At 47.8% G+C, this 12,255-nt stretch overlaps 1 protein-coding gene across 1 annotated transcript in view; it reads left to right on the forward strand.

The window, feature by feature from the left end:
* Positions 1-12,255, forward strand: part of PAPPA (pappalysin 1) — a 235,890-nt gene that overhangs the window by 150,992 nt on the left and 72,643 nt on the right. The window contains exons 11-13 of the mRNA XM_055579788.1: positions 7,915-8,028; positions 8,942-9,077; positions 11,228-11,441. Of these exons, the coding sequence (XP_055435763.1) occupies positions 7,915-8,028; positions 8,942-9,077; positions 11,228-11,441 (464 nt within the window). The remainder of the gene's footprint in view (positions 1-7,914; positions 8,029-8,941; positions 9,078-11,227; positions 11,442-12,255) is intronic.

Genomic DNA, 12,255 nt, shown 5'->3' on the forward strand with positions numbered 1-12,255 from the left:
CCATGAAGTGATGGGACCAGATGCCATGATCTTCGTTTTCTGAATGTTGAGCTTTAAGCCAACTTTTTCACTCTCCTCTTTGATTTTCAAGAGGCTTTTTAGTTCCTCTTCACTTTCTGCCATAAGAGTGGTGTCATCTGCATATGTGAGGTTATTGATATTTCTCCGGGCAATCTTGATTCCAGCTTGTGCTTCTTCCAGCCCAGTGTTTCTCATGATGTACCCTGCATATAAGTTAAATAAGCAGGGTGACAATATACAGCCTTCAGTTTCCTTATAGATTAAACGGGTGTAATAATAGCACCTATCTTACCTAGCCATCATTGAAGCCTGCATGCTTTCATATGCACTGAGTCCTGAAAGCAGTGCCAGCAGACAACGGGCACTCCACATACCCTGCTGGCATTATTGGTGTTCATTGGGCACCTCTTGTGTCCTGTCTGCTGGGCAATTTGCTGGGATTTACTTGAGAGTAAATGAAACATGGTTCTCACCTTGGAAGCCTTCAGAGTTTAAAGGGATAAGACTGAGCTCTAAACAACTATAATCCAACCTGACAAGCGCTGTAACGGAGGCATATATAAAGAACTATATGGACACATAAGAGGGAGCAATTAATTCTGCCTGGGGGGTGAGCAAAGGCTTTCAGAAGAGGGGTGATATTTGAGACTGGCTTTGAAGCATGTGTCGTGTTTCACGAAATGGGCCATCATCGAGTGCCATGAAGGAAGCGGGGGTGGGGAGGGGGAAAGAAACTGGGCACAAGCCTGACGATGGTGGAGTCTGTGGCACGCGGGAGGAAGGGCAGTGCAGTGGGAAGGGGGCACCCGTGAGCGCCTGCGCGGGTGGAGCGCAGCTGGCTGTGCTCCTGGGGGTGTGACCCAACCAGCTCCTCAAGGCCCTTGTAAGCTGCTTCTAGGGAAGTTCCCATCCTGTGGTCCAGGGACAGCCACAGATGGGGTGAGGACTAGCAGGACGATATGATGCATTCTTCATTGTGAAAGCGAATCATGGGAACCTCTTGGTAATGAATATGCCTACCAGTGTAGGAGGCACAGGTTTGATCCCTGGGTTGGGATGATCCCCTGGAGTAGAAAATGACAACCCACTCCAGTTTCCTTGCCTAGAGAATCCCATGGACAGAGGAGTCTGGCAGGCTACAGTCCATAGGGTTGCAAAGAGTAGGACAAGACAGAGTGCGCATGCACGCGCGCACGCGCATACACACACACACACACAGGAGCAGGGAGAGGGTGTGGAGTGACTGGAGATGAGGAGAGTGGTCCTCAGGATCTACTTCTCCATCAGAGGAAGCAGAGGTTTTAATCAAAGCAGCAATTGAGCTGCCATCTGGTTGAGTCCACAGAACGTGGACTCAGAGTCCAGCATCCTGCTGTTACGCACAATTGGATGTGTGAGCTTGAAAGAGTCATTGAAAGCTTCCGTGCCTCCTTTCCTCATCAGAAAAATGGGATAATTCAGCCTCCCTGAATAAATGAGAGGATTAAATGATACTGCGCCCATGAGACCTTGGGGGATAGTATTTCTGTGGATGTTCTTAAGCTGCTGGGGCACCACTGCACTTCACAGATGGAGAGACAGGATGGAAGAGATGTCCAACTGATAAGTGGTGGATAGAACTGGCCCATGTCCCCTGTGTCTCTTGGTTTCTATTTTTAAAATGAGCACAGATATCTCTGAAGATGACAGAGAGTCTGAGGCAGTGTGCTAAAGATGAGACTTTCCCCTTCAAGGTCAAGGGGAAAGGGGTTTGTTCACACCCTTGGTTCCTGCACTAAGATGAGGTTGAAAGGCAGTGACTTGCCCAGCTTCCATCAAAGACATAGAGCTGGGCTTCCTGCAGAAGTGAGTGACATGGACACCGGGATTGCTGCTATGAATCCTTGGGTAAGGAGAGAAATCTCACTAGGGATGGTTCTGCGTAAGGGAGGGAGGCTTGAGAGGGTGTAGAACACAGGAGAGAACAGGCATCGGTTCTGGGGCCAGAAAGTCATTGTTTTCATATCAGGTTTGCCACTTACTTGCTGTGATGTATTGTGCAAGACACTTGCTCTCCCTCGACCACTGAAAAAGAAATGCTCCCAGTTGATAACCTACTTAAGTCCCGCTAACTCTTAAGCTCTAAAATGTGGAAGCTTATGAGTGTTGCTGCTTAGAGGTAAGAGTAGAAGAAAGTACAGCTAGACATCTTCTGCTGGCTGTTGGGAAGAATCTCCCCAAAGGTAAGCTGGGCTGTTTATGAATGAAGAGAGTCCCCCATCTGCGAAGTAATCAAGAAGATGCTGGGTAATTCCTTCTCTTACCCGGAAAAGACTTAAGTGAAGATGCTTGCCACATCTGCTCTTTGCATGACATCATTACATCATTACATGAATTTCTCTTCCCCCCCTTCACTGGATCATATATTTCTTACTGTATTCAGTAATTTATTAATTTATTGATTGATTCATCCAATCACTTATTTGTTCAGTCACTTAACCATTTGTTAATTATTCATTCATTCAGTGAATATCAATGTCAGTCATTCAAAATAATATTATCTGTTTTATTTCAGTAGATTGTGATGAGAACACTTAAAAACAAGTCTGCCCTCCTAAGTTTTTATGGGCACAATACAATAATACTGACTATGTTGCTGTTGTTTAGTCTCTAATTGTGTCTGACTCTTTGTGACCCCGTGGACTGTAGCCCACTGGGCTCCTCTGTCCATGAGATTTCCCAGGCAAGAATACTGGAGTGGGTTGCCATTTCCTTCTCCAGGGAATCTTCCTGACTCAGGGATCAGACCCACATCTCCTGCAAGTCTCCTGCATTGCAGGTGAATTCTTTACCACTGAGCTACCTAGGAAGCCCCATTATTGATTATAAGTATAGTGTTATATAGCAGATCTATTAAAATTTTAATCAACTTGCTTAACTGAGACTTCATTGTTGATTTATACATTGATTTATAAATGTATAGCAACTCCTTTGTCCCTTTCCCTGCTGCCCCTGGCAGCTCCCATTCCACTCTTCAATTCTGTGGGTTTAGCTATGTTCGATAGCTCATATAAGTGGAACTGTGCAGTATTTGTCTCGTAGTGACTACCTAAGTGCACTTAAAATAGCCTCGAGAGTCCTCTGTGTAGTCAAATGTAGCATATTTCCTTCTTTTTTCAGGTTTAATACTGTTCTGTTGTGTGTACCCACTGCATTTAGTTTATCCATTTATCTGTTGATGACGTTTAGGTTGTTCTCACATCTTGGCTGTTGCAAATAATGCTGCCATGAACATGGGAGTAAAAATGCAGCAAGATTACTGTCAACTAGAGGAGACACTCTCCTCTTCTCTCTAGAAGAGCCTAGAGACTGCGATGCCTCTAGAGCCTCCGTGATGCATCCCACAAACCAGTGAGTGATGTAAAGGAAGGGAGGAGAGTTCGTTCATACCAGTAGGACAGAGAGGCAAAAGGTTGCTGTGTTCACCTCCCTGCCATCACTGGGCTTTGGTCATCTCTTGACCAAGGGGTCAAGCTCGAATCCTTGGCATCATTTGAAGGATTTGTGTCTAGAGACCAGGAGGGAGAGCAGAATGACTCTGCCTGGGATTGAAGAGAGGTGGAGATTGGGAAGGGAAAGGGGGTGAGATAGGTTGGGAAGGTTGCTGAAGACACTGGCTGGAGAGAGAGGATGAGTAAAGAGCAGGCTGGGGCGACGATGGGAGAGCGTGAGCCCACATGGGGTGAGCACTCTCACCCGCTGCTCGCTCCCCCATGACATGCCCAGTAAAGTCTACACTGCTCAGTAAGGCTTTGTGGAATTGGATTTGCCTTTTTAGAAGGTACAAAACATGGGTGGCTGAAAGCAGAGCACCTGCATAGAATCAGGTATCTTGGGGATCACACTTAGATATGTGCCCCTCCTTTTGCCCAAGGGCAAGGCTCTTCTCCTCCCAGAGAGAGCCCCGTGTGCCAGCCCCCTTCCATCCATGGCTGCTGAATGAGCCCCCCACCACTTCCTCTGTAACCTTCCCCCACCTACCCAGGAACATAGATGATTTTAACATCGGCTGGGGCTTCGGGCAAAGGTTCAGCTACATTTGTTTGTTCCTCTCTGATCTGCTTTGACTGTCCATGGTCAGGATCACAGCCAGCCTGAAACAAACACAGCATTAAATAGGAAACCAGGAGAATAAAATAACAGCACTACATCCCTCTAAGCCCTGTCTGGTGCTGATAGAGTTGATGAGATAAGAGGAAATTGTGTTTAAGCAGTAAGAGGGCTCTGTTCATGTCAGAGACTTCTCTGACCCTGCTTGCTGTAGATTCAGAGATAAGCCCCGGGCTCAGCACTCCAGAGATGCGCTCCACCACGCTTTGCTGGGGGACAGGCAGCTAAGAACACAAGGGGAAAGAATTCCAAAAGGATACATGTCGAATCGCTGGCCTGGATTTCAAATGCCATAGATAGTTTATGCGATGTCTCTCACTGTTGTAAAATGTAACCCAATCCCCTGGCGGATCTGCCTGAGCTCAGTCTCCGTTGTTTTTGAGAAAAATAAATAAACTTGAAAAAGTCTGCCAGCCCATTAAATTGGCTATGTTTTACCCACAGCCTCCTTGGTATTAGGCTTCTAGGGATTTGAATAGCTGAAGTCATCACCTAATTTCTGGCCGATGAGATGGTTGATTCTTGGTACCTTTACTCTCCTTAGGAAGTTACCTGTGACATTCAGGAAAATAATACTGTATTCCCAGGACCCACTGACACCTTGGGGAAGGGTGAGGGGAACTTTGGCAGTGAATAAGTTTGAGTACTTTTCTGTGTTTTAAAGCAATGAAGCTCTCAAATGAAACAATACAAGGCATCTTGATATATAAAACAGATGGGTGAAGATGCTTTGGTTGAAACAGTGGAGCAGAAGCTAAACACATCTTCCCCCATCCTGATGCCCAGACTGACACCTCCAAGCAACCCTAGGAATCCATAGGTGACACCTTGAAAGGCCATGACCTAATCCAACATTCAGATGTGAAAGATAGCCTGAGGTCCAAAGATGGGAGACAGCTAGTCCGCAATTACACACCGAATGTTGAGGGAGTTGGAACCAGGACCAGGTATCTTAACCCAGCTCACCGTTGCAGGAACTCCCCGGGTGACGGTGTGATTCTCCAAAGTTGGTTAAGACACTTTTCTTCTTCTATTTGATATTTTAAGGATGAACTGAAGATGTTAACTTTAAGGGAAACTGGGTGAAGCGTATATGGAACTCTTGGTATTCCTTCCTTTGCAAGTTTCCTGTAAATATAAAATTATTCCAAAACAAAACGTTTATTTTAAAATAAAGCGTTGCAGCTTGCAATTGTGGATTACAGTGTGACCATGTGTTTCAGCTTGACTTTGATCAGTGAATTTGATGTGCAACTTTCCATGCTATTTTTAATTCTTCTACACTCATCTGTATGACTCCCGGGGTATAGTCTAACTTCATTTGATTTTAATAAATAGAATCCTAATGTACTTACCCACTTATATCTCATTCTTTATTCATTCCATGTTATGCTTTTGCAATCCCTCTGTGTTGTCATCTATGAACTCACAAATAGGGCTTCCATTTTTCTTGGCCAGGGTCCATATTGAATCAGGTGTCAAATATTCTCAGGATCATCTCCACATTTGAATCTCTTTCAGTCCTCTTCCTAATATTCTTTTGCTTATGGAATCCTAACATGTGAATGTATCATCTTTACTCACCCCATCTTCAACAGGGGAGCATATAAACTATCCCTGATTTTTTTTTAATTTATTTGTTTTTAATTGAAGGGTAATTGCTTTACAGGATTGTGTTGATTTCTACCAAACATCAACATGAATCAGCTATAGGTTTACCCGTGTCCCCTCCCACTTGAACGTCCCTCCCACCTCCCTCCCTATCCCACACCTCTAGGTTGTTACAGAGACCTGGTTTGAATCTCCTGAGTCATACAGCAAATGCCTTTTGACTATCTGTTTTACATATGGCAATGTATGTTTCCATGTTATTCTCTCCATGCATCCCACCCTCTCCTTCCTGACTCCATAGCCATGTCCATAAGTCTGTTCTCTGTCTCTGTCTCCATTGATACTCTGCATATAGGTTCATCAGTGCCATCTTTCTAGATTCCATATACAGGCGTTAATATACAATATTTGTTTTTCTTTTTCTGACTTACTTCACTCTTTATAATTAGCTCTAGGTTCATCCACCTCATTAGGACTGACTCAAATGCATCCCTTTTTATGGCTGAGTAATATTCCACTGTATGTCTGTACCACAGCTTCTTTATCCATTCATCTGTCAATGGACATTCCATTGTAAATAGAGCTCTATTCTAGAGCTCTATTGTAAATAGAGCTGCAGCGAACATCGGAGTACATGTGTCTTTCAGTTTTGGTTTCCTCAGGGTATATGCCTAGTGGTGGGATTGCTGGGTCATATGATGGTTTTATTCCTAGTTTTTTAAGGACTCTCCATGCTGTTCTTCATAGCGGCTGTATCAATTTACATTCCCACCAACGGTGTAGAAGGGTTCCCTTTTCTCCACACCTTTTCTTAGCATTTATGGTTTGTAGGTGTTTTGATGATGGTATACCCCTGATATTTTGCTACTTTAGATATTGCTGGAAAGGATAGTCTTGATCCTTGAATATATATATATATTTTTTCATTTCCTTTTTTTTTGTTTGTTTTACATGTGTATATATGTGTGTGTAATTGACATTAGATCCTCTCGCTTTTTTTCTCATAGCTTATAAGACCTTAGAGCTCTCTCGGTTAACCTTACTTTTTAGGCGAGTCACCTGAGACCCACAGATCTGGAATGACAGGCCCACATTCCCAGAGAATATTGAGAAAGGAGTCACCATAGAGATGCATGGAAAAACACTAATTTGGGATGACCTTTTGCCAAGAGTCTGACGTAGCTCGAGAGTATCGTGGCTGCTCCTCTTCTTTTCCGTCACGGTTCTTTTCTGGTCTACAGCTGACAGTTACGCGGGCATCTGTGATTCCCTGATGAGTGCCTGCACATGTTGTCACCCCAAGCTCCTCCCACCGTCTCCCATGTCTGATGTCTGTCCCAGAGTGTTTGACCAATTGCAGTTACTCAATAAATAGTATTGGAATGAATGATTGAATGGGATGGGATGAGTGGGATGAAATGACATCAGGACAGGAAATTCCTCAGTTTGAAGAATTCTACTCATCTCCACATGCTTCGTGTTTCTTGGAATGTCATTTGGTATATCTGTCATTGAGACTGAGGGGCTGTGTGTATGTGTAGATACGCACACACATACCCAAATGGTGGGGCCGATATTCTTTGGGAAGAACAGATGCTGACGCTGTTCCAGTCTGTGTCATTAATCTGGCTCTGAGCACAATTTATAGATTTGTCCTGAAGGGATGCTTGGTATTCAGCGTCCATGACAGATTCAGGGCCTCAGGCCTGCCTTTGCTGCTACTTTCCCCAAGTTCTGATTATACCAGGCAGCTCATCATCCTGGGCTTCTGCTTTCTTCTGAGCCTTTACTTCTCTTCCTTCCATAGGCAATACCCTTCCGTCTGCAGCCACCCTATTCTTCCAGACCCGAATCAGGTGTCAACTCCTCCAGGACCTGTCCCCACAAGAACTTCTCTGATGTCTCTACCACCCAAATGCGTTATCCCTCCTTTCCTGAATACCACTGAAGGCCTTCTTATCTGCATCATTAGAATGTGGGCACCTGGAACAGACTCTTGCCTGTTCCTCACTGTTTTTCCTGGGGTGTCAAGAACAGAATAGGTGGATAGTGAGGTGTTGTCAAGTTGAATTTAATTCAACCTCCAAGACCCTCTAAGACATCTGTTTCCCTTTATTTCTTTTTTTTTTCCAGGTGTGTCGGACCAAGGTGATCGATCTCAGCGAAGGCATTTCCCAGCATGCCTGGTACCCATGCACCATCAGCTACCCATATTCCCAGCTGGCTCAGACCACTTTTTGGGTCCGGGTAAGTCAAAGCTTTGAGAGCCTCAGCCTGTCCAGCAGAGGCCCCCAGGAAGCACTGTCTCCCTTGGCCCTTTCTCAGGCTGGTTTTGTCTACCTGCTGAGGGTGTTAATGGCAAGGACAGAAAGCAAAACAGTTAGCAGCAGGATGCTTCCTGGAATGGAATCCCTTAATTGCTCATGGGATGCCTTCAGACAGTCTTGTTTTGGCCGAGAGTTTAGATATCATTTAGATGTCGTTCTTTTAAGCTGCCCTGCGTTGAAGTCTTCCCTGAGCCCTACAGGGAGAAGGAACTGTCCTTTCGCTTCCAGTCCTCCACGTGTGGTCCACTGTTGGATGGCACTCGTCATGTGCCATGGTATTCTGTAGCTGCCGCGGGCCCGTCTTCCTGACTGTGGACTGCGATCGTTTCGAGTGTTGTTAGTGTGTGTTACTCACCTACATTGAACTCCACCATCTACAGAAATGAAAGGCACGCCTTGTTTACCTTTGTCTCCTCGATGCCTAGTCCAGAGATTAGTCAGCATAGAGCAGTGATGAATAATAAGCCTCATTTCATGTGGTTTTAGTGTGTGCTGGATGTCTTAGTATCTTCCCAGAGCCTCGCAGGCATCCTGTGGTGTATCTATTTACAGATCTGTGACTTAGAGGTGAAGGAATTTAGGCCCAGAGTGGCTCAGCCATCACTGGGCATCACACAGCTTGAAAAGAGCAGAGCCAAGATTGGAACAGTCTCTGACCTCAGAGGCTATGCTCTTTGCTCTGAGATTTCACTGCCTCCCTGTTCCCACCATGGACTGTGATGAGTCGTCCAGCTCCCGAAATGGAAGATTCTTCTCAAAACCCTGCCCCGGGGCTGCCCCACCACCGCATGCCTAGCTGCACGGCTGAGCCTCCTACGTCTTCTGCATTTCAGGCCTACTTTTCTCAACCAATGGTCGCTACAGCCGTCATTGTCCACCTGGTGACCGATGGGACCTACTATGGGGACCAGAAGCAGGAAACAATCAGCGTCCAGCTGCTTGATACCAACGAACAGAGCCATGATCTAGGTGAGCGTATGGCTTGCCCTTGCTACCTGCCTCCCCATCTGCCCGTGCGTGGTTTGTAAGGATCCGCTGAGAATGAGTTCTCGCCTCCCGTCGCCTCTTCTTGGGGTTGTTTCCCATCAGGGTGTCTTCAGATCAGGATAAGTATGTGTGTACACCTAGAAAAGCCCAAATCGGATGGGGATGAGGGAAGAGATTCAGGTCAAAGTCCTCTTTTCAGTGGGTCCCTTTTCCCGCAACGCCTTCACCCTCAGGCATCCCAGCAGATCTCAGAGGACCCCGGGAAGGAGACTGAGTAAAGATGCTTTTCCATTATATGTATCATCACCTGAGACCCAAAGAGACACGTTGAGAGGCCCAGGTCACATGGCCAGAGCCAGTCAGCAAGCAGGAAAGCCGGGTTTTCAGAATCATTGCCCACTGCCCTTCACCCTGTAACCAGGAGCGTCCATGATAGCAAATGAGCTCTCACTTGAGATGTGGTGACCCGTGCCGAGCACAAGACCCCACACTCAGAAAGCCCCACCATCCCCTTCCACACTGCCCAGACACCCTGCCCAGTCTACTCTGGAATTCCAGGCCAGTGCAGAAGTCCTGGCTTCAAAGCTGTGCCCGTACGATTCCACAAGGAGCTCGTTTCAAAGCCCCATAGGAAGCAAGCTCGCCAGGGGTTACGTCAGGGTCAAGCCACAGCTCAGGCAGTGGGGAGGGGTTTTGTTTTGTTTTTATGTTTACTTATTTGGTCAGTTTTCAAGGCATGGGAGAAATGCGTTAATAAGGAAGGGAAAGGAAACCCCTCTGGATTTATCCAGATTCCTGGGAAATGTCCCTAAGCGAGAAGCAAATATTTTCATAGCTGTCCTGGCATTGCAAAGGGCTCTGTAGAGAGGTTTGCAGAGCAATGGGAAAGACTCGGGCTCCAGCAGAGATCCTTGGATCCTGCTATCTGATGCCCGAGTGTCCATCTGTCCCTCCCCATCGGCTCCCCTGTCCTGCGTCCTCAGCACCCTGGCATTCTCATGGAGGCTCTGTGGCTCTATGCCAGTGGACCACAGATGCAGACCTGCTCGACTGGGAGCCTCACGCCCAGCAGAACAGGACTCCCAGTGCTTGGTTAGGATGATCTCACTTTTTAGGGGCAGACACTGAGTGTCGGGGGTTGGTGGGCTCACATAGTAGAGAAGTATCTGTTATCTGTGTCAGTCGCTCAATCGTGTCCGACTCTTTACAACCCCATGGACTGTAACCCACAAGGTTTTCCTCTCCATGGGATTCCCCAGGCAAGAATACTGGAGTGGGTAGTCAGTCCCTTTTCCAGGGGATCTTCCCAATCCAGGGATCAAACCCAGGTCTCCTGCATAGCAGGCAGACTCTACCACTTGAGCTATCAGGGAGACCCACTAAGCCAAGAACTGATGTCCATCAAACACCAAAGCCAGCTTTGGTTTTCCCAACTCCAGCCCACCCCATCATTCTCCTCCCTTTCCTTATGTACCTTCTCTCCCCACCCTACTCGCTCGCCACCACTCTTCAAAGCCTGGGACTTTTAGAAAGAACTGAGAGCTTCTGGGTGAAGCCGTTTGGATTCTCCTTGGACTCTGTGTGGCACACTGCTCTGGGTCCCCCTGGAAAGCCACCTTCTGCCACGTTTCTGCGTCTCCTGTCTGCCAAAGGGGTACAGAGGTCCTTACCGCACAGGGCTGGTCCCAGCTTCCTAGCTTAAAAATGAGAGGAGGCTTTTTTTTTTACCCCAACAATGACCTATTTCTGTGAATTGTTTCCCTCATCTTGATGACTGCCTGAAAACTAGCAGCTCAGACCAGCCAAGCCCTCATGCAAGGTGGGAGGGAAGTGAGTGCCAGTGAGGCTTGGCCCAGGGGTGGCCCTTTGGTGGGGAGGGAGGGGCTGTGGGCGCTAGGTGAAGGGAGAGCTTAGGGAGCGGCGAGGCGAGGGGATTGGAAAGATTTGGAGCCAAGAGAAAAAGGCAGACAAAGAAACTTTCAATCAAACTCAAAATCCCCACTGGCCACCCAATGGTGCTTTTGTGCAGTGACATGAAAGGGTCTGGGGGCTTCGGGAAAGGCCCGTTGGGGAGGGCGTGACTGGCCTTGAGTAATGAGCCTGGCCCCCCGGCCCTCTGTCTCCCCTGACAGGCTTCCACGTCCTGAGCTGCCGGAACAATCCCCTGATTATCCCTGTGGTCCATGACCTCAGCCAGCCCTTCTACCACAGCCAGGCGGTACGCGTGAGCTTCAGTTCACCCCTGGTCGCCATCTCGGGGGTGGCCCTCCGCTCCTTCGACAACTTTGACCCCGTCACCCTGAGCAGCTGCCAGAGAGGGGAGACCTACAGCTCTGCCGAGCAGAGGTAAGGCACCCCGGGTCTGCGTGCCGGGGTGGACCCTGGAGCAGGGCGGCCATGGGTGTTGCAGGAAAACGTCTGTGTTTCTCCCTTCTCCATCGTCTGGCCTCTGGCCGGCTCTGCCTTGGGGCTTGGGAGGACCCCACAACTCTGAGTTCCAGGGGGTGCGGGAGGGCAGTAGAGACATGGCTGTGGGAGGAGGACCTCTTTCACCTTGTTCGAGGTCCGAGTGCTGACGGCGACCTGCAGGGTGACCTTGGGAGAGTCACTTTCCCTCTCTGGACAGCATCCTCATTTGAATGAAGTGAGGGGTGGTGGATTAGCTGTCTTCCAGCTCTGAAATACTGGAACATTCTGCTTCCTAAGTAGCACAGGCAAGAGGCATAACCCTCCTGGGAGATGCCTCCAGTGGTCCTGGTCTCTGTCTTTTAACCGCATGGCTCTGTGGTGCCTCTGATCTGTATCTGTTAATATACCTAGTGTGGAGCTAGGCGAGGGGGATCCTTCCTGGAAAGCATATGAACTCTAGTGACACTCTGGCCTGGATTTGAATCTGCCCCTTCCCGACTGCCCCACTTCGCTTCGGTGAGTCTCAGTTGTCTCCTCTGGAGTAACATTTGCCCGGCAGGGTGGTCGTGAGAGTGAAAGGCGTGCTGCACATGCAAGTGCTCCTGGAAACTCTCAGGGCTGTGCAAAGATAATGTGTTCATAGTGCTTATCACCACTTGCTGATGTGATGCTGATGCTTTTCTGTGCAGAATTCCACATAAAGTTCTTAGAGTTGAGCTGGAAGAAGCCTCGGAGCTCATCTAGTATATCT

The sequence above is a fragment of the Bubalus kerabau genome, chromosome 4 (genome assembly GCF_029407905.1).
Source record: "Bubalus kerabau isolate K-KA32 ecotype Philippines breed swamp buffalo chromosome 4, PCC_UOA_SB_1v2, whole genome shotgun sequence".
Taxonomy (NCBI): Eukaryota; Metazoa; Chordata; class Mammalia; order Artiodactyla; family Bovidae; genus Bubalus; species Bubalus kerabau.